This window comes from Antrostomus carolinensis, unplaced genomic scaffold (genome assembly GCF_000700745.2).
Source record: "Antrostomus carolinensis isolate BGI_N321 unplaced genomic scaffold, ASM70074v2 scaffold37280, whole genome shotgun sequence".
NCBI classification, from domain to species: Eukaryota; Metazoa; Chordata; class Aves; order Caprimulgiformes; family Caprimulgidae; genus Antrostomus; species Antrostomus carolinensis.
In genome coordinates this window covers 27,301-50,212 of record NW_010289765.1, presented here as the reverse complement: position 1 = coordinate 50,212, position 22,912 = coordinate 27,301, and the positions used below count along the sequence as shown (strand labels likewise).

Here is a 22,912-nt window from a genome sequence, read left to right as displayed (position 1 = left end):
TCCTTTGTTATACAGAGAGCTATTAATGTTGAAAGAATCTTCCATTGATGATAGCTATCACAGGGTGAAACTGATCAAATCAAAAACAGTGACAACCTGCAGAATTTAGATTTATGTTCTTCATTCAGCAGCATCTGTAAACTCCTCTGACAGAAGGGAATTAAAAAAAAATTAAAAATCAGTTCTTCTGGCATCATTCATTTGCCTTAGCAGTTCTTTTCTCCCCTCAAAGCCCTCTGCCTTGTACATTTAACACACATGTTCCAACAAATGAAGCAGCCATTCTTCTGCCTCATTACACAACCTTGATTCATCCCCAGGGCATAGTCCATCTTTAAATTGGGTGAAGAAGAGATCAAGACTGGGGAAAGAGGAAAAGTAGGCAAGTGTGTTTTTAAGGATTGTGTCATAATGTGTACACACAAGGTCTTAATTAAGGTTGTATAAGCAACATAGTTCTAGCTTTTCTTAATTTGAGTGCCCACACTGTTACCCTGATGTTCTTTTAAGTGTGTGTGTATGTATTTATATATGTGACACTTTTAGAATTAATCAGTGAGGCTACTGTGATTCTTGCTAATAGAGTAGCTGTTATCGACATAGATTTATCACCTTTCAGGTCAGCCACCAGAAGGAGATGGGATGCTCTAAACTTCAAAGAGTAGCCAGCTCAGCCTTTGTAGCTTTGGCCTGGAGTGTGCTCTGTTACTCTGTGGAGTAGTGCATGAGCAGTTCAGCTACCTTGCAGAAAGAGAGAGAATGGAGTATGCTCAACGTAGAAGGACTCAAAAAATTTAGCTGCAAAACAGGTCTTTTCCAAACATGTGCAAACAGTGGTTTTTCAGACTTAGCTTGATGTAGTGTGGGCGCTTTTTATGTTTACAAATGTAACGCCCTGACGAAAAGGCAACCTTGTGCCAAAGTGCAGGCATGGAAGTGCAAGAGCTTTTCAGCGGAGCAGTTGAAATATTTTAACATGGACAAACCAAAGTATTTTTCCATAATTTTCTTCTTGGAAATAGCTGAGACACTTTTGATGAAGCTATCCAAAAAAAATCAGCTTGAGGCAAACACCTGGCATGGGTAATTTCAGCCAAAACAGTTAAACTTTGGCAAAGTTTACAAACACATGAAGACAGAAACTTACAATAGGAAATGCTGGGCAATTTATCTGTAGGCACCCCAACTGCACCACCTCTGAAAGCTAGTCCTCTCAGTTCTTCTGAAGGCAGATGCCACTGTGTGTTTGCTCAGATGTTACAGCTTCTCTGTTATGCAATTGCATTTTATAACATAAGAAGATCTTTGCACTTTGTTTCAAAAGACTACGTCTGTATATCTAGAACAGAGTTGGTAGTGCACATCTTCCTCTTATACATTAAAACATTTCACATACTTTTGTGGTATCCTTCCCCCCTCTTCCTCCTAAAAGCAAGGTAAAATTTTTATTGTGTATAGTAATGTGTTTTGCAAATCACCATTTTGTCCTGAATCTAGTATTTCTGAGTTGTTGGGTGTAGAAAAAGCCACCATTTCCCTTGTACAGTCACCTGGGAAGCAGGCAGCTCTGTTTGTGGGCAGAAGGAATGATGTGCGGTACTGGAAAGGCAAGAATAATAAACAGCAGCACTGTGGTTGCTTTGAAAGGTCTGAGTAAGCATTTGCAGTGCCTTGTCCTGGGAATACTGAGTGCTCACATCTTGCTTGCCACCAGGGAAATCCACTTTCCTTGGGGAGCCCTCCTCTCAGGGTGCACCCCGAAAAAGGCTGAGCTAAGGAAACAAATCAGCTCTTCTGCAGTTCTTCCGGCGCTGGAGAGCTGCCTGCCAAAATTCTCCAGTAGAGAAGCTCTACTCTGAACTGAGCAAATTTGCAGTAAGCTTTATAGCCAAAGTCAGTATGATTTGTTTGCAAAGTTAAACACTGGGTTGTTTTTTTTTTTTTAACTGCTGAAATAAATAAGAGCAAATCGTGTGAGGTCATAACACTCTTCCTTTCCAAACTGCTTCAGCTGCAGTCCCAGAGCAGGCTTCTCTTCTCGGCTCCCCTCTGCTGTGTCCAGAAAGCCTCCACTGGGCCAGCACTAGGAGGAGAGAGGAAGGTTTGCTGTCTCAGTGCTGTGTTCTGAGATCTGTGGCCGTGAGAAGAGCTGCTGCGGAGCCACCCTTCTCCTCCCCAAGAAAAGGCAGGGACAGTCTGAGATCTTTGAGAACTTGAGGGTGCAAGTGACTGGCTCGGAAGCTGCTGCTTGGATGGCTGTGTGCTCTGCTGTACACAAAGGCCCCTGCAGGTTTATATTAAGGTGCTGCCCAGACTAAACCAGTGCATTTTTTCTTTTTCCCCTCTAAATGCCTTTTTATCATTCAGGCTGTCACCTGTGTTTCCTGGCAAGGGCTGCTGGCTGGGGAGGTCTGGCAGAGCTGAACACCCAGCTTTGGTGGTCTTTGTGTGGCTGCCTGAAAGATGGCTTAAAACAGAACCTGCTCTGTGAATACCTGCGAGTTAACATGTGTCAGCCGTGTGGCTGGAAGGTTTCTCCTTTGCTGTAAAGAGAGATTTTTATAATGAATACTTTCCTTGTGATTAAAATGGGTAAATAAACAAATAGCTCCTTCAGGAAGTATACCATGTGAAGGCAGGGCAAATTGTAGCTTTCCAAACAAGGAAAAGAAGAAGGGGGGGGAACCACAAACCCAAGCTCCTCCTTAGTGCATTTAGTCTATTAGAATGTGAAATGGTAATTTATCTTTCCCATTTCCTTTCCTTGTCAAACATATCCAGCTGTTGGAGCTTTCTCTGCTCCCTACTAGAAACGCCAAGGTCTGAAATTTGTTGATGTCCTTCTCCTCCAGAGTATCATTACCATTATCATCTTTCTGTGGCACCAATCAAGCTCACTCCTGAAACCTCAGGAGAGAAACTCTAATGATCCATACTGGCTTTAAGCAAATTATGATTTTCAACAAATCACTTCTGTAATAAATAAAATTAATTTTTCCTGTTAGCAGTCTACCTGGGAGCAGACATATTTTTGAATGTGCTGAATTGGAACTGGTTAACTTCATGAACAACTGCAAATCTTTCTGTAAGCCCACGGTATGTCATAGTAGCCATGTGCCTGAGATACTCAAAGCATGCTTGGTCACAGCACAGTATTCTGTGCATGCAGGCTGCTCCTAATGCAAATTTTTCTAAAGTAAATGTTAAAATTTGTTAATTTTGTCCTCTAACTGTGATTTACAGCATCATGTCTTATGAAAAGTGAATGTAGGGAGGATATGAAAAAGGTCATTCAAATGTCAATGCAAATATTATAGAATGGTAGAAAACTTTAGGTTGGGGAAGGACCTCTAGCAGTCTCTGGTCCAACCTGCTGCTCAAGTGAGTCTAACTTTTGTGTTGCTCAGGGGTTTTTCTGCAGTTGAGTTTTGAAACTCTCCAATGATGGAGACTGGGCCTTGTCCCAGGGTTGTACCACTCACTGAAAAGTTGTTTTGTGTATGTCCCAACTGGGATTTTCCTTGTTACAGCTTACATCCATTGCCTCTTGCCCTTTACTCTGTGCACTTCTTGGAAAAGTCTGTCTGTCATCTATATCACTTCACTTTTGGTAGTGGAAAAGTGTAATCAGATCCCCCTGCAGCCTTCTCTTCTCCAGGCTAAACAAACGCAGCCCTCCCAGCTTCTCCTCCTGCATCATGAACTCCTGGCCCTCTTGGGGGCCTCAGCTGGGCTTGCTCTGATCTGATAATAAGCATTAAAAATTGGTAACTATTTTTTCCACTGTTTCATGTAGTTGCAGTTTCCTTGGGTAGCCTTCAGTCAAATTGGCTTTTGTCTTCAGGAGATATGTGGATTTTGAACCAAGGAGGAATGATGATTCTTTCATCCATCTATGTGTGCTTTTTTCTTTTCCCCCCCTTAATTCATTGCCACTTGGACAGTATCACCCTAAGCATTATTTCATCGGTGCAGTACATTTTCTTTCACACAGCACTACTTGCATGTAAGATAATACTTGAGATGAAATTATTATCTTACCTTGCTGGACATCTCCCTGTGTGGATACAATCCTTATATGTGATATCATGGTATATTTCTCTTGCAGTAGAAAACATAAATCTCCTGTATTTTCTATTCAGATGATCTGATTGTACAACTTTCAAGAATTTTCAAGATAATGTTTTCCTTTCTTCCCCTCTCTGGTTTACTTCTAAATCTCTTTTGTTCCACACCACCTCAGTCACTGACTGATCCTTCTGAAATGCTGAGTCCCCTTTTTACACATAAATTGAATTTTTGGAAAAGAGAGAAAATACTGTTCCACTTCTCATAGTTTTTGTGTTCTAGGTGTTAGTTCATTGTCAAATTTCATTGTACTTTAGCCAGTCAAATTAAACCTGAATGATAATAAAGATGTCTATTACAGTGTTGTGGACTTTATTATTGCATTGAATTATCGTGATGGGAGACTTGGGAGAATAAATACTAGTAATGATGATAAGGCACACATGCCTGAATAGATTAGCTAAGAGATATCTTCATTAAGTCAGTGAATCATCAGTCAATCAATAACAATATTCTGAGTTCCATTTTTAATGTGATAAGTAGCTAGAGTATGAGGTAAGGGCTGATCTTAGAACACAATCTTGAATCAAAGGGGAGCGACCACACCTTTCTTAAAATAAAATAAAGAAATAAAAAAAGAGTTTAACATTTTAAACAGCCGCAGGAAAGACTATGGGAAATGCTGAGTGCTGTCTAGTTAAGTTATCAGTTTTGAAGAAATCAGTGACCTGAATGCGGAGGAGAAATGTCACTTTCCTAAATCAAAGGTGTAGAGATAAACTGTAGCACACACAGCCTTTTACACCAAACTTTTCTGGATGAATACCACCTGCAAAGAACATTAAGAATAAAAGTAGGCTCATGAAGAGGAGGAGATGGGACTCATTGGCCAAAAAACTTCATCTTAAAAGTTCTTCAGGAAAGGATAAAGTGACCAAAAAAAAATTTAGTCTTATCACAGTGCAGAAGATCATGTTGCAGAAGCACCAGTAAAGACAACGGAAGAGTTGTCCTGCAGGGAGGGATAGAACAAGGGTTAGTAATCAAGAGTGAAGATAGGAATTAATTAAGGTAGAATGATCGCTGAGGAGAAGGGTGTAGAAATGGGACTTGTACTGGTAGAAGCAGGACTGAATTGCACACTAGAGCTTCCAGTTTATCTCCTGGACTCCTGAAAGAATGGACATGTTGTTAAGTGAAGCTGAGAATGTTTTCATTTGATTTCAGACCCTGAAATCTGCAGTATCTGTAGGGAGAAACAGAGCAAAGTGATGTGGGTGTCTGTGGTGCTTTTAACACAGCCTCAGTGGAGCAGGGTGAAAGAGCTTACGCATGTGAAGCTACAGCCATGTCTACATTTTTTGATGCTTACATGTTTTGTACAGACAAGTCTGAAATGTTTATCTATCTATATACATACTAATGCACCTTAAGTTTATGTAGTTCATCAGTTTTATGGATACATGTCAACTTTATCAAATGCATCGTGTGCATGTGTTTAGACATATTAGCAGAATGCCTCTGTTCTGCGCAGTTTTCAGAAAAGGAGCCTAATTTCAAAGGCATTTAGAAAAAAGTTGGTAAGTCAGACACAGATGGCTGCAAAGGCGGAGGTGGGAGAGAATGGGGAAAGATGAGTTCTGGCAAGGAATCACGTTTGGTGCAGGTGCGCTTGTTTTAGAAGAATGGGATGCTGTCTGGGAATGAATGAGATCCATTCCTCAGCAGTGACTACAACCTGCCAAACATCCTGGGTGGCCTCCGACGGCCTCAGAGACTTTTGGTCAGAGAGAAGTTCTAAAAATGTCTAAACTTGCTGGCGTTCCCAAGCAAAAGCTGTATTAGTCGGGAGCTGTGGGGCATTGCTGGCTGTTTGGCGAGTGGGCAGTTAAGGTTACTTAGATGACCCGAGCTGAGCGTGTGCACACTTTCAAAGGATTTGAGTATGTAATTGAGGAGTTTTAATTTCTGTGGTCAGTTTTTCAGAAAGCTGCCGTGTTTCCCAAGGGGTTTTTTGGCAGGAGTGGAAGTTAGATCCCTGCTCCTTTAACTGCATCCAGAGATGGTGGAACTTGAGAACAGCTTTTCATGTGGTTTGCATCCATACCATCCCTTCCATACTTTGATCTGGATCCTCTCTGCATTATGGTGTCTATGACTGTCACTGGTGTGTCATCTTCTGCTTTCCCTCCATCAGCCAGAATGTAGGGATTTGGGGGTGATTCTGCAGTTTTGGGAAGTCATTCATAAACTTGAGCCTGGACAGCAACGTTATGCATTGCCATGCAATGGCTTTTGGAATATTGTCACACGTGCTTTTATGAACACTGGGAGAGTAGGTCACTGTCAGACTTGAAGGTTTTGGTTAGAAAATAGTATGGAAAGACAAATGAAGCACAAATGCAGTCATGTGGAATTACCTTTCAGTAGACCATTTCTCAAATTTTCCTTGCCTTCTCCATAGGCTTTTAGCTCCAAAAATAATAAGACACACTGACAAATAAGCAATTAACATGAAATTGAGGGGGGATGAGAAATCCATTTACTCTTTTTGTGATAGAAGTTTTGAGAGTAGAAGAGGACAAATGGAATATAGCAAAAAATAACATCTCTGTGATGCAATGATTGGTGTCACAGGCTATTAAATTAGGTACAAGTAGTTGTCTGGTAGTTTATTGGCTTGCCTGATTACTCTGGAGTTTTCCTTTATTATAATTAGCCTTGGGTACACTAAACAAAGGCAAAGATTATTGCAGGATATAAGGGTAGAATTAGCCTTCTGCAGAGATGTGGCACACCTTACAAATTTATCATTTGATAAGTTTTCCTTTTGTACTTTGTCCATGTCTGCTTTCTCCACATTCTTAGCATGTCTCAGAAATTCCAGCATTTTTAGCAGTGAATCAGTGAGAAGAAGGGGAAAAGGCCTGTAATTGCTTTTTCCATTGTGCTGGTTAAAACCGCATTGTGGGAAATGGACCCAAACACTGTCTTTTAAGTGGTGTTGAGTCTGAGGCAGGTGGTATTAACTCAGGACTGCATTAACTCTTTTCAAATCTCTTTCCTGTTTCCTTGAGGAAACATGCCTGGTGTATATATGTGGCAAGGGCTGTTTGCCTGCCTCTTGCATTGACATTTTAATTTGGTCCATGATATAAATATCATTTCCCTAATCCCCCTTGCCCTGACCCTGTTTTGTCTTTTCTTCAAAGTGAGTTGACTTTTTTTTTTTTTTTTTCTTTAAGGAGGGGGGAGGAGATGGGAATGGTGGCTGGCTGCTCTGGTTTGGAGCATTAAATGCTGGGGGAAAAATCTCAGAGTAACTGTTGTTTCTTTCTTTGTATTCACATGGAAATTTTTAATCTCCATCAAAGGATCAGGAGAAAATAACGTTGAGATTCAACAAGAGAGCTCCCAGCTTACATGGAATTTTTAAATGTTATTTGGCTTTATCCTTTAAGCGATGAGAACCATGAACTATGCACCTACAGGGTTCAGAATTAACTTTTCTCTTTTTTCCAGCACACCCTCTTTTTTTTTTTATTTATTTCTCACTCCCTTTTTCTTAACATCTTTATTGTTCTGCATAAACATGCAACTTCTTTTTAGCCAAAACTGTAAGCGCTTTAGGATTTGTTTAGTTGTATTTATGTATACATTTCTAACGTTAATTATGAGCACCAGTCTGAAATACAGCCTCATGTTCTCCTTTTGATGTGGTCTGAAGAATCTCTGTTGAAGGCCATAGAGCTAAAATCAGAACTCAACCCACTGTATGCTTGCATAGTCATACAAGAGCTAACATTAACCCGTTGAAAAAAAAAAAAAAAGGCAAAAGTAGGTATAAAAGGGCTAATAATCTGCTTGTTTGTAGTGAGGAATCAGAAATACTATCTGCACCTGTAGATGTAGCTGATTGTGCTAATAATGATACCAAAGGAGACCCCCTGCAACTAGCCCATGGAGAGTAACAGCAGATTTCACAGGTGGGTGCTGACAGCAATGGTAGATTTCATGCTTCATCACAGATTACTAAAACAGGGAGGTTTTTAAAATGCTAATACTCATTAATACCGTTTTATGGTGTTTAACATTAAACATGGAAAATGAAAATGAATGACAGCCGGTAAATGGAACTGACAGTTGTGTTCAGGGTGTCTGAAGCTAGTGAGAACTAGCTGCAGGAAATAAAAGCTTTGGATGCTCCCATTCTTGCTGTGGGTCAAGCCAAACAGCACCTACTGGTACCTAGACTTTTGCAAGGTCACCTAGACTTAAATAGACTCTTCTATTATTATAAAATATTTGATGACATTTTTTCTTTACCAGCATTGGTCAGAACCATTATTTTCTGTGTCATATGAAAGATGGAGTCTCCAGCTGTATGTATGTCTAAGAGCAAGAATCACAGCTCATTGAAACATAATTGTGAAATACATATTTTTTTTTTAAGTTTAAGTGATCAACATTTGTTTTTTTCCTCCAAAACTCTTCTTGTTTTTCAACTGGCTCCATTGTTTTTCATTTCTCACTAAAGTTTCAATAAGCTTCCCTTCATCCCAGAGGCAATTGCATTTCAGCAACAAGTAAAAGTTGGCCCTCTGTGGGCTGTAATGTATGTAATGTAATGTAATATAATACAATATAATGTAATATACATAGATACAAACTTAATTCTGCCATATCACAGACTGTTCTAATTTCCTTTGTGGTTAAAACTCACTGAATAGTGCACAGGGATAAAGGGATTCTAAAGGCATGGTACTGATCTCTCTGGTGGTGATAGTACTTGGTAAAGTTAGGGTTGTTTGATCAAGTATCCATTTTTGTACCTTAACGTTTTAAGTTGTCAATAACACTCTAGGTTTATAATGCCTAGATCTGCGTTGAGAGTCTGCAGAACTGACTGAAAATGACTGATGTGTGCTCTGACCTATTAGGTGCATTTAATGTAGACTTTTACAGAGGGTTCCTTAGTTTTTAAAAGTCTTATCTTGTCTTGAATTCCCAGCTGTTTCTTGCACATGCACTATGAATTTCAGCTGCCCTGTTGTCTTCATTTCCCCTGCGTATGAACTCTCCTGCCAGCATCCCCCTTTGTTGTGACTTGCTGTGAATGGAGGATTCCATCCCAGATATAATCCTAATTTTTATATGCTTAAAATGTGATCGGAATCGACCCCTTTCAAAATTGCTTCCATCTCCTGTTGGTCTCACAGGACTGAAGCCACATAAGGTGCTCCAGGGATTAGTCCCCCCTTCCTTTACAAGCAGCAATTTAATGACACTCAATCTTTGGCTGTTTAATTAAAATCCTCCTACTTTCTGTTGAAGTGAAAACAGACAGATATCACTTCAAGAATCAAATTTTGGGGACTGAAAGATCACAAAAGAAGCTCGTCACTTAAGCTAGAATTTCTGAAAGCATGTTTATTTTGGCAAATGTTTCACAATAGCAGGTTCATTTTTATCCTCTCTACTATCTGATTTTTCCTGTAAGGTGTCAAAGCATGGTTACTCTGATTTGGCTTAGAACTGAATTTCTGACAAAATTTTGTGTGCCCTTCTCTCCTTCTACCCACCTTCCCACTGTCTTTCTCCTGGTCATAGTAGATTTTTCCTTATGTTGGTCTCAGTGTATTTCATTCTTCTTGGTGCTAAAGAAAATAACAAGCTTAGAAACCAGGGTGATGCCAAGTTTTAAAGCCTGAAAAAAATAAAAAGGACCGCTTTCTTCAGTGTATACAGTCTTACACTTATTTTGTCTTAATATAGGCACATGTAGTTCAAGATTTGACTGTAAGAATTTTTAACACACTATACCAGAAACCTTTTTGGTTTGTTTTCTCTTGAATATAGGTTATAAGCTAGTTGGTTCTTCCAAACTCCTGCTGATTTTTTTCTCTCTTGATGAAGGGTCTTCATCTTCCTTTCATTTAAATTCCTTTCCTAGTCCCAGCCAGATGTTTGGTTTCCCCTGCTGTTGACAGTCAGATAATATTCTCACGCTATCACTTCATATATCCACATTTGCAAGATCTGTCACAAAAAATTCCCAAATTTTTGTCACTGAGTGCCTTACTGTGTATATTTTAATACTTTCCAAAGGCAAATTCCTTTAATGTCACATGTAAATTCTGCTTAAACAGCAAGCAAAGGCAAACCTTCCTGTTTTTCCTTTTCCAGTAAGAAGGGTGTGTTTCTGAGCCACATCTTATGGATGACCTGGAGATTTACTCCACCTTTGCTGAAGGAATGTGGCTAGCACTTCATAGAATTGCAGGAAAGCTTCAGGAGTTTGGCCAAGAAAGAGTAAACCATCAAAAATTAGGCAAAACTTTGTCTTTCCCCCTTTCCACTGCTTTCATTTCCTACCATGTTGTGTTGTCCTCTGCATCAGACTATTTAAGACTGCCAAATACTTGGATATTTTATAGGTAATATATCTTATAAATGCCATGGCCAGCCTCTGAGGGAAACACAGGATTGTGGGTTTTGGATGGAGTATAAAACCCAAGCAGGAAATCATTGCTGAATGGCACAGCTGCAGGCAAACATTCTGAGCTAGTAAACTGTCCATCTGCACAGCCACACGTGTGTCGGAGCGCAGGGCCAGGGCAGCCATGGCAGAGCGCGCCTGTAAATGGTTAGCAGGGAGAAATTTGGTGATTAAAGAATGAAGTGTTTTGCTTCATTAGTTCCTGAAATACAGCTATCTGAAGGTAATTGTAATCTTATTTTCAAGGAGGAGAGACTGAAGACTAGAGCTTTTCCTTATCTGTAATAAAAAATGAAAGCACAGTTTCAGATCTGAGGTGGGTTAGATCATCCCACTGCAGGACAGAGGACATGACACAACCCACAGTTGAGGACTGAAAGAAAAGTTTGTCAAGAAAAAGGAAAACACTGTATTTGTTTGTAAGGCTGAATTGGCAATCACATCTGAATCTTCCCATCAGTTAGAGACAGGAAAGACTGTTTTGGTCCTTAGGTCTGCTTCAATATCATTGACCTGAACAGGGGCCTGGGCGAGTTATGAGCTGCATGTTTGCTAAAGTTTGAGCTGTTTATGATCCCCTTTACTAGAGATTTTGCCAACCAAAATCACTTTCAGGATACTCATTCTAATACTTTCCCTTTTTAATTTAACCCCTATAGTTAGTTCCCAGTTTTGCTGTCTTCCATTCTAAATAACTCCTGTTTCTTTGTGGATTATCATTTGTTGAGTTCCTCTGGCCAATCTCTCTGTGTTAATTCTCCCAGTCGTTCCTCTGAAGTTTAGCACTTCCTCTTATACATGCCAAGTTTGAGTTCATTTTCTGCATGATTTTCCCAAGCACTACTTTAAATAATCCACAATTCAGTAACTAAACGCAGATTGTTAAAATAATGAAACAACAACAATAAAGCTCTTTTAAGGCTGTATCTTATGCATTCCAATTGTTAAAACTGTTTATTTGGGGTTTTTTTCCGAATACTTTATTGAAAAATAAAATTATCTTCTAGTAGTCAAAATTACCAGATTTGTAATCTCATGTACAGTAGACTTCCTACATTGATATTTGTCTGTTGGGGAGGGGTTTTTCTTGATTCATTGTAATGTATAAATCAATGGAAGAGGAAAGATAATCAAGTCATCAGGGTCCTTGTTTAAGGCACAGGTAGCTTGGGTTCAAGTCTGTGCTTTATCACAAACCCCTCATGTGATTTCTCTGCCTCCTAGTATTGGGGTGCCAAGATTAATATAGTAAAAGTTGAAATCTGTATGCAGGGAAGATGGGTGTGTTGCCAGCTTTGGAAGCTTTCTGTTCACTGTTGTATTTTGGATTGGGGCACCTAAAGGGCGTGAAACTCTTGGGACCTAAACGTGTTAAAAAGTGCTGATTTCTCTTGGTTAAAGGACTGAGTCTTTAAAATGTTCTTGAAGTTTCATGTGAACAGGAGGACATAATTAATGTCTGTGTCATAAATATTTTAATTTAAGGATCTGATATTTCATATATGCTTGAGTATTTCCGTATTTTTATCACAAAGGAGCTGCTTTGGTTTTTCCTCTATAGGCACTTTATTCTCTCTTTTCCTGCCAATTGATGCCATTTTTTTAAGCCACATAAAGTGGATTTCAGTTGTTGTCATTACAACGTTGGTACTTTCTGCATTCCGTCTGCACACAGGCATGAATTGCAGAGTGATGTCATATTAAATTATAGGCATCTCTGTTAAAATATAGGGGAATTAGTTCTGAAGATGAAGCTTTTTCCTCATATTGAGTCTTCCTTTATATTTTAATGCATTAAGGAAGCACGTGACTAGTGGACATTGTCTTAGTACCAGATGTCTTGGAGTACCTGGCATTTTGATTTGTCCTCATGAAAAATGTGCAAAATATCTGATAATGTTATGCAAAGAAAATGAAGGCATGTAAGTTTTAACATCCATGGACTTCATGTGTGCGTCTCCTTCCCCAGGACAATCACATCTCTCCGAAGTGAACTGATTCCATATCTGGTTAGGAAGCAGTTCTCTTCTCCTACATCATTGCAGCAAGGACTAGACAACAGAGAAGAGGACCAAAAGAAAAAAGAACAAGCATCCCTAGGTCAGTACAAGTATCAAAGATTTTATGAAGTTTTTAAAGCTTGTATGCTACAGCTGAATTGCTGAGTAGAGTACAGAATTAGCCTGAAACACTGTTTTGGGGATTTGTTTGGGTTTTTTTTTTTCTCTTATACTTCATGATAGCAAAGATACTAGTAGATTTATTTTTCTAACAGTGTTGTACATTATATAAATATTTTTGTCCTCCCTTATTTTGTTGCAAATCAGCTAGGTGCTCTGTATTTTTTCTTCTGGAATACAGTGTAGGTAAATGCATTTTTAAAAATGTAATTTTAGGAGGGAATTCCTAAAATTGCAGAGGGCAACAGACTAAGCCTTAGACACCCTGCACTGGGAACTGGACAGGATCTCAGATCTTGGAATTTATTTTTAGCATTTCCACTGTCTCCTTGTGTGACCTTGGGCAAAACATTGCATCTGTCCTGATCCCTTGATTCCCACCTGCAGAATAAAAATAAGCACTTACTCACTACACGTGATAAAATCTGTTAATGATTGCTAAGTATCTAGCCATTCAGATGATGTGAGGCAAAGATTTCCCTTCACCAACAGTATTTTAATAGTATTCCTCTTCAGAAAGTATTTTATTAAATCCTGTCTAACTTCATGCATGTGTGTGTTCTCCAGACATTTATAGTTTCATAAAGGAAGATAATAGCTTGCTGAAACCTGCTCCAGATAACTCTTGTTGGAATGATCACAGAGGAGATATGAATGAAACTCTCCATGAAGGAAAAGTGCGCTGCTACGTACATATAATGAAAGAGGGACTGTGCTTCCGAGTGAATACTCTTGGGTTGTATATTGAAGCTAATCGACAGGTGAGAAAAATACAGAACTACCACGTGGGAATACAGCAGTAGTTTATGGGACATTTTAGCCTCCAGGAATGGCTCCCTGCAATACAGCTGAGGAGTGTGTGGGAATTGAACAAGTGCCATGTTATCTAGGCATATCACCCTACTGGTTGCTGGATAGGTACGCGAAGCCAGGAAACAGTTCTGTCACTAATTTACTCCATAGCTTTGATTTAGCTAAGAAAACCCGCACCCCACACGCTCTTCTGGTTTTTAGGGGTGGCAAGAGCTGCTGCCAAAGAGCCAAGAAGTGTGGAAAATAAGGCTGGAAGTAGCTTTGATAGCTCATCTGATCAATGTCCTCCATGCCCTAAAGGCAAGATCAGTTCTGACTGGACTCTTCCTAACAGATGTTTATCTAAGTGATAATGACAAAGGTTATTAATGATTTGCAAAAAGACTTAAACTACCCATATACCCAAATTGCCTAATGCTTTCTGTTATGAAAGAATTATTTTATGAACAGGTTTCACTACAGTGGCACTCCAGGTAAATACAGAAGTGAAATGTTGATCTGTTGCAGCTTTCACTTTCACACTACTGAGAATTCATAAAATAAAAGATCACAGGGGAGGGTTAGAGAACTCCTGTACTAGCTAATGATTAAAAGCTTTTATTTTTTTTTTTTTTTAACTACACTGTGTGATGCAGTGTACAAGTTCTCACATCGCTCTGCTTGTAATGAACTTCATGCTATCAGGAGTGGAGAATTTCCTGTAGTTTCGAAAGACCGATAGGGAGTGCAGTGGGGAAAGACTCAAGATTTCTGGAAGTGGGGCTGGGAGAGCAGTAAAGTTGTATTGAGAATCTTAGAAGTGGTCACTGCCTTGTCTTTGCTTTCATATTGAGTTGATTTCTTTTTACTAAAAATTAATGGATGAATTTATGCAAATTAAAATTGCTTGTCAGAGTGAGTTCACACACTGGAGCTCTTTCTCCTTGGTGCTTGTAGAGGAGCACAGCAATAACATGATTTGTTTTGGAGTTAGGGACATGAGGAAGAAAGGAGGAAGGCAACACTTCTGTCAGAAAGGGAAACCTTTCCCCCAGAATATCAGAAACAAGTGTGCCCGAAGGGTTAAAGGAGAACACCACTTGCTAGGGGAAGTGTGCGTGTACATTTGGCAGCAGCCACTTCAGTAAAAAGTTATTGAGTTGAGCCAGTCAGACTCCATGTGGGTTTTTTTGTGTTGTGTTTTGTTTTTTCTTTTTTTAACCTAAATATTCTACATTTTGGTCAGTTCAGGAAATGTGTTTGCTCCTGGGTGGTATATAGAATTAGTGTTTTGAAATCACATTGGGGCCTTCAACGCTGGAAAAGATTTTCTTTGAATTTTTAACTTTTCCAGAATGCTAAAATTTCTAAGGAAACTATTTGAAGGTAAAACATAAAATGGAACTTAATGAGGGGTTGTGAGAAAAGGAGTTCCTATTTTCAGTGCCACTGCATATTGTTTCTCTTGATATTCCTCGTAAAAGATACACATTTAATTTTATATGCTGTTTTTTTACCTGTTTTGTTGGTCTCTAAGGAAGACCTTTGGTGTCTTGTTTGCTCTTGCCTTGGTCTTCACAGACCAGACTCAGATTCTCTGGCTGCCAAGTCAGGACCTATAACTTTCCTGTCCAAGAGGACAGACTCATGGAGCAGTGGTAGACCAGTCCAGTAGCCCTGGTAAGGAATGGCATCATAACCCATTGCCCTTCTGTCGAGGAAACACTTTACTCACATCATTTCACTTCCAGCTGGGTTTCTGGATGCCTGCAGCCTGTGTGTGGGCAGGTGGGTTCAGGAGGGAGTTATCTTCAATAGCAGGAAATAGTTTCTTTGTAAGATGAATTAAATCCAAACACATCTTAAACCTTCCCTTGACCCAGGCACTCCCTCTGACTCCTGCCCCCTATCTAACCTCCCTTTGCAGAGCAAAATGCTTGAGCTGGTAGCTTTCTTGGGTCACCCCTCAGGCTGCACTACCTTTGACTGATTCTAATAAGGGTTTTGCTCTGGCCAGTAAAATCCTCTATTTATTTCACCACACCTCCTTTCCACTGAGAAGGGCAAGAGCCTTTCCTCGTTTCTTTCCCTTTCCACAGAGCAACACTGGACAGTAGGAATCTTTCCAACCTACGCTGTAGGTATGCTTTGGTGTGTGTTCCTCTCTTGGATCTATCTGCTGTGGCTGGCCAGCTATGTGTCAGGTGAGGACAACGTCCCTTCATAAAGCCAGCATCATCTAGTTTGTGGTGTTCTGGTAAGCTGATGGTTTTCTGTATGGCCTGCACATTGGACTGAAGGATCTAACCTACTCTTGTTTTTTAAAAAAAACAAAGAAAACACAAGTCTAGTGGGAAGAACCATCTTCAAGATGTAAAGAGCTACAGATATGGAAATGTCTACTGGGGACAACAGGCAGCCTGAAATGACAGCTCAGAGATCTGAGCTCATCTCACCCATTTGAATGAAGCAGCAACTGTGAAAATTCTTATCATATGAAAAACAGCACTATTTATCCATCCTTGCATGCTGGAAGGGAAATGGGCTGGTCATATTATGAATACCCAGACAATTTCCTGCAAGTATCATCTCATTTGAGATCTTGAGATATTTTTTTCTGATCTGATCCAAACTTCTTCAGATCTGTGGGATCTGCTTCTGGAGGTTCACTCCCTAGCCATCAGCTCTTGTTATCCCAGCTTTCTAAGGAAGTCATTTTACACAATCATTCTGTATGGCAGCTCCTTCATAGCAGCTTTGGAAATTGCTGGCAACTCTCAGCCAAATTTATCAGAGCAGTAGAGATCTCAAAGATAAACTTTCCTAAGAGTTTTGTAAAAATAGGTGCCTGGGTAGAGAAAAGAGAGACTTAATGTGTGCTGTTTCCTTCCCTTAGGCAAACCCAGTTACACCATCACTGTGCTGAGACTCCAGTTGACCTCCCAGATGGACAGTCAGTGTAGGCATCCTGGCTGGCCAAACACCATGTGTGGAGCTCCACACCAGCCCTGGCACACGCTGCCTCTCACTCAGGCATATGATTTGCCATGACACAGACCTCTTAGCACTCATGCATCACTCTGCCTCCTTCTGTATCTCCCGTGTTTCTTTGACTGCTGTCTCTGTCCTACCAAGATGCATCACACATTGCATCACTGCTGCAAGTAACTCTGTACAGCACCATGTCTGTGCATTGCTGTGAGACTTCCAGCTCCTCTGATATCCCCATCTGTGCTGTCATCACCTCTTCTGTGGTGTGTGACCTTGGCCCCAGCCTGATGCCAGGAGATGCAGAATACCTCAGGCTGCTCTTTCACCCAGAAAAGGAGGAACGATGGAGTGATATCTCAGCCTCCTACAACACTGGCTCCCCTTTCTTTTCAGGAGCTAGTTCAGAATTGCTCTCCATGGATTTGTTCTTTGGCTACCTCACAGACTGTGTCTCTCTCTATTACCATTTCTGCTTAGTGTGCTTATCTATCACCTGCCTTCTCTCTGTCAAAAACCTTTTCTTGTGCAGCTTTCTACCATCTGGAATAGTCACTTGATCAACTTCAGTTTCTTTCTCCTTAAACTTCTGAAATACTTTTTGTGGCCCTGTATCCTCAGCATGGTACCTTACTGAGTGGGCTGAACGTAGTCATCTTTTAATGCCAGTTTACTGGTTTGTATTTGATATTACTTGCTCACCTGTCTTGCATTACTGAATGGTGTGAAACACTTTGAGCTACATTTGAAATTACAGATGCTGGGCATTGTAGTAATATACAGGATGTCACTGTGTTCTGCTGGAGCCAGCCTGCTTGCTGATGGTGATCCACTGCTTCTCCACAGATGGGAAGCTGAGTTGAGAGGAGACATGCAGTGCACTGCAGTGCAAGTGTACCTGTCTCCTTTACCAAAGGGAGAGATGATAAATCATACATATATCTGGTTGCAGATTTAACATGCAGAAACCTACATTTTCCTATAAGTTAAAATGTCTATGGTAGATGAACAGGTGCATTGGAAACCAAAGCCATCTTTGAACTGTTTATGTAATGTGTGTGCATGTTAATTTGTGGGTTTTTCCATCCAGGTTCCCAAGCTGTTGCTTCATCTGGGTCTGGAAGAGCCACTGGTTCATGGATCTGCACAGATCACTGACAGAGGCATGGTAAGTGTTCCCTTTCCCCATCTCTGCTATTTCAATACAGTCTGTGTGGCCTTTGTTTCAAGAACTGCTTCCTAAAATTCAGTCCCACTGCTGGAAGTGAAGCTGAGTTCTGAAGTATGGAATTACAATGTAGGTGATACAGCCTAGAGTCTCCTCGTAGGCTTGCCCACGTGTCCCTGCATTTCAGTCTTTCTCTTTAAAAATATTTGGTAAAAATTCTACCTTACCTCCAAGTCAGACACTGCAGTCTCTTGTTCCCTAATGGCAGTTCATGGTAAGTGAGCAGTTTGCCTCCCAAAGTCACCAGACTCAGAAGGGGTCAGTGTTTTAGCTCTGCTTCTTGCTAAAACACTTTGAATACCAACTTCAAGCCTTCTTTTCACAGGTCTCACTGGGCAAACCCCAGTGACTGCCAGCAGGACTATTCTTACTGTGCTTACCTTGCTGCTTAAGGCCAGCAGAGACGGACCAGCTAATGTAGTTTTACTGAGCTAATGGACCTTGGGAAGACTGTGCAGCACTCTGCCTATGGGATAGGCCCCAGATTTTTAGGTCTTTCCTCTGCCAAGGGTCTCTAAGGGTAGAGTAGGGCACACTTTGTTGATGGGTGTATGAGACAAGCTGTTTGGAATACATGTACGGAGAACACATATCAGAGAGCTCTAGGTACTGTTGCCAATTTCTGTTCCTCTCTTCCCTAGGTTGGATCAGACAGCATCATTGGGTCATCCACACAAGTTGGGGAGAAGACATCCATCAAACACTCCATCATCGGCAGCATGTGTACCATAAAAGACAAAGTTAAGATAACAAACTGCATCATCATGAATTCTGTTACAATTGAGGAAGGGTATGTCACCTCTTTGTATCTTGGTCCCCTAAATTTGCAGTTTCTTTTTCTAGATAGATTCTGAGTCAGTATTTTTTGTCCTGTAAGCAATCCTCAGCCAGAATAGTTGGTACCAGGGGATGTGTTTCTAAAGGCTGAGTCAGAAATAAATCTCTATAAACAGGATACAAATGCACAAGTGAAATGCATTAACCAGAGGGCTGCAGTCTTGGAACATAAATTTCTTATTTTTAGAGGAGATCATATCATCTTCAGAATGTGTAAGTTAGTTAAGTGGATGTATAAGTCTCTGTGAGTTTGTGTGTCATTCTTCTAAGTTTTATTTTAGTGGCTGGGTCTATGGGTATACCTAAAATATTTGAGGCATGAAGCATATTTTAAAGTGGTACACATACAAACTAGGAATGTTATCGCCTTTGAACATTACAGCTTCACCTAAAATGTCATTTTCTTTGGCCCTTTTTTGTCATCTTGCAGCTTTACTTTATCATTGCGTAAGCTGAGTAATAGAATAAATTAATAATCTTTTCAAAGAGAAAATCTGCCAGCTAGTAGAGGTTTCCCATGCATTAAAGCCACTAACTAAATGGGTAGCCTTGAGCTGTTCATTTCCAAATGTGGGAAAAGTGGCCTATCTGTAATTGTTGATGTCTGCATGCCCCCATCTTTCCATACATGCTGGCTTCCTGTGGATGTCAGTGGAAAGGAAACTGCTGATTGAGTCTGTGCAGGCCTGTATAAATTCCCTGCTCCTTCATGGCTTGAGGTTTGCTTAGGGCCTCAGGAAAAAGGCCAAACTCTTAAAAAATGCCAAGTTGGCTCTGAAAGTTGCATATCTGAAAAACAAAAAACCCCAAAGGATGTGGGGTCTGTAGAGGATACTACTGTTACATAACTAAATTACAGGTAAGTATGGTACCTTACTGCCAAGTGTTTGTCTTTAATAAAAATCCGCAGTAATTTCAAGCACATCATAAATCAGAATTCCGTTGAGTATAGAAAATAGCTGGTTTCCAGTTCAATCACAAATGGATCCAGTATGGCTGTATCACAAGCACTGCTGTCATAAGAAGTACCGGAACCTCTCTCGTTTGATCGTGAGACCCTCTGTCACTTTGATTAATGAATTGATGCCACAGTCATAATGGTATGGTTTTGCATATGAGGTGAGTGGCTCTACTGTTAAATCACAGAGGCAGTTAAGTGTATAAATAGTACTATTTTTATGAAGAGTCCCAAATCAGCTTGTGTTTGTCTGCACTGGAATATAGTAATATTCTGTTCTAAATCCTGAATCAAGCTCAGAGTCATTATCTTAAGCATTTCACAAAATTGCATAAGCATCATAAAGATGCTGTTTATATTATTTTTTCAACCAGGAAAAACTAGCTTTGGGGGTAACATTTTTGTGAATTTCTGGAAAACAATGTTATCCCTAGTCACTCTCAGTGAAAACAATGTAGCCACCATTGACTGAAAAACCTCATAGTCCCCGGGGGTTTACCCTCCTCAGCTGCTCTATGGTTACTGCGCACTGGTGAGCTAGAGACAAATTTGTAATTGTTTGTCTCCAGTCAGAATTAAGATTTTAGACCATGGAGCTTTATTTCAAAGCATGTTCTTATTCATGTTGTGTAGATCTGCACAGGTGCTGACCTGATAAAGTATTTCTTATTGCCTCATGGTAAGTCTTAAGATTAGAAGAGTATGAATTCCTGCATACACAGGTAGTGAGATACAGAAATATTCTAGTTGATGAGTTTTTGTTGAAAGAAGACTTGCTTGTAACTTAGTGAAGAATTTCTGTGTGTTCTGTGTATGACCCTCTTCCATGACTTTGATTAAATCTGATAGATTTTGGTTAAAATACTAAAGATTCTTACATGTGTTGATGGATCCATTTGCAACAGGTGGATTATTATATGTGGTTTTGCTTTAAACTGCCCACAATGGATTATTTATCTTTACAAACATCTGTTCTCCCAAGTGTCTCTAAAATCACAGAATCACAGATTGGTTGAGGTTGGAAGGGACCTCTGAAGGCCATCTAGTCCAACCACGCTACTCAAGCAGGGACTTCTAGAGCACATGAACCAGGATTTTGTCCAGATGATTTTTTAATATCTCCAGGGAGGGAGATTCCACAACCTCTCTGGGCAACCTGTTCCAGTGCTCAGTTACCCTCACAGTAAAGAAGTTCTTCCTTATGTTCAGGTGGAGCTTCCTATGCTGCACTCAGGCTTTCTCTAATCACCAACTACAGAAAACATCTTAGACTTTAATCACAAAGTCAGTATATGTTCACTGATATGGGTCAAAGTGAACATAATAAAGTGCCTTAACAGATCTAATTCATTTTTTGTTGCATAGCAAGTGTCTGAAATGTAAGCCACTTTTTAACAACACCTAAGGTATTGTATATTAGAAACTTCTGGAATTGCACTGAGAAGTGACTAAAAACTGTGTCATTTAAAGAATATACATTTTAATGCTGACATGAGCAGCTTGACCAAACTCATGGAGTGCTATATTAATGCTCTAGTCAAATGTGAGTGGTAACTGAAGGCTAGTCCCAGTGTTCATTGCAGTAATACCAACTTGAAGCAGGACGCTGAGAAGACTGCAGTAGGGCACATATTATGGAAAAGACAAGGCTGTTTAGATAAGCCAGAGAAGAAAGAAGGATTGGGTAAATAATTTCTGAAAGTCGGGAGACCAGCAACAACCAATGCAAAAATTGCTCCACATTCTAAGTTCATTTATCAGGAGCTATGATTATACATGGCACTGCCTTGGTAATTCCCATACCACTTACATCACCTCTAGGTTCTCTGGGTTTAATCTTACCTTTCTTTCCCGCCAACCCCCACCTCCACCTCAGCTGCAAAAGTGATCAGCAGCTTCCGTTCACTATGTCAATATAGGAAAAAAACAAAACCCACAAGAAACAGATGAAAAAGTTTTATCTCTTTATGGTTTTCCTGTAATGTGAATTGAGGATCCTGTACCATAGTTCCTGTGGCTTCAAGATCCACAAATTACATCTCCAAACCAGGAAAAGGTTTTGAATAGCCTCACCACATTTGATACCAGCTTCTGAAATGGATAAACAGATTCTTTCTGGGCAGATGGGAACACCACAAGGTGCTTAGAACAAAACTAGGTTCCTATTGTTAGGCTGTGGTTGGCTCCTCATTGGAGAAACAGAGGTTATGACCTAGATGATGATGACCTTCCCAACTGAATGGATCGAGGAACTGGGGTGGACTTGGACAGTGCTGTTGCATACTGTTTGCAAATTATGATCCGTTCTCCAGCAATGGCTGGTGTGTTTGATACTCTGAAGGACCAGTAGCTGGGTTTTTTGTTTTCCCTGGTATGTAGGGCTCCTGTTATGCTATATATGTCTCCTGTGAAATTATTTGAGTAGATATGAATCCCCCCCCTTAGAAGAGATTAAAGGGGATTAAAGAAGTTAGTAACACAGGCAAAATAATTGGTAGTCCTTTCTTAATGTGTTTCCCACTGTGCAGCTAATTCTTCCATCAATGAGACAATAAAATAGCGAAGATTACATATGTGCTGAATGATGGTCATACTTGACCAAGTTGGGAGGGATGTAATTTATACAACAGTGCAAGTGCTGAGAGATGCTGACTGCCCAAGTGACAGGCTGCAGCGGGGAAACAGTTCTTGTTTCCCTCTGGACGGCTCCCCAGAGCTCAGTGACAAATGACTGCACTGAGTTACATAGTTGGAGAAAATCTACTAATCAAGCTGAAATTTTAGGTCACTTGAAAACTTTGTATGTCTGAATGCTCCTGCAGTATCTGTACCTGTCCTCAGTCTCTACAGTATCTTCGAGCTGCCTCTTCTGTTTGTTCTGTTTGCATTACAGGTGGTGCAGTACAACGGGGACCCTGGATTCCTGTGTCCTTGATGCAGGAGTCCTCTCGTTACAGCTTGCTTGCAAAGGAGCAGTTTGTAACACTGGCAGACTGACTGAAGCTGGTTATATGGGAAGATTGTGCCATTTGCAAATGAAAAGTGATGTCTCTGATACATTAACTCCACCCTGATATCTTCATAGAACAGAAATTACTGCTGTTGAGGCTTGCAGACGATCTCACATCTAATTGTGCTGACCTGAGCATGATAACTGTGTTTCACTTGGTATACTCAGGCACACTTAGCTTCCTTGAAATGAGACCTAGCTATGGACAGATTAATTCAGCTTCAGATTCCTGTTTTGCCTTTTGTTTTGGCAGTTGGTAGTGGGTTTATTGGAGGTTTGGGGTTTGTTTTTTTTTTCAAACATTGACTTTTTCAAACATCAGCCTTGTAGTTTTACTTAGTTTGTTAGCTTC

General features: G+C 40.2%; 1 protein-coding gene across 1 annotated transcript in view; it reads left to right on the top strand.

Annotated features, from left to right (window-relative positions):
* EIF2B3 (eukaryotic translation initiation factor 2B subunit gamma) overlaps nt 1-22,912 on the top strand; it is a gene marked incomplete at its 5' end in the record, with an annotated part of 37,583 nt that overhangs the window by 4,620 nt on the left and 10,051 nt on the right. The window contains 4 exons of the mRNA XM_010171413.1: nt 12,537-12,667; nt 13,315-13,508; nt 17,618-17,695; nt 18,397-18,545. Coding sequence (XP_010169715.1) covers nt 12,537-12,667; nt 13,315-13,508; nt 17,618-17,695; nt 18,397-18,545 — 552 coding nt within the window. The remainder of the gene's footprint in view (nt 1-12,536; nt 12,668-13,314; nt 13,509-17,617; nt 17,696-18,396; nt 18,546-22,912) is intronic.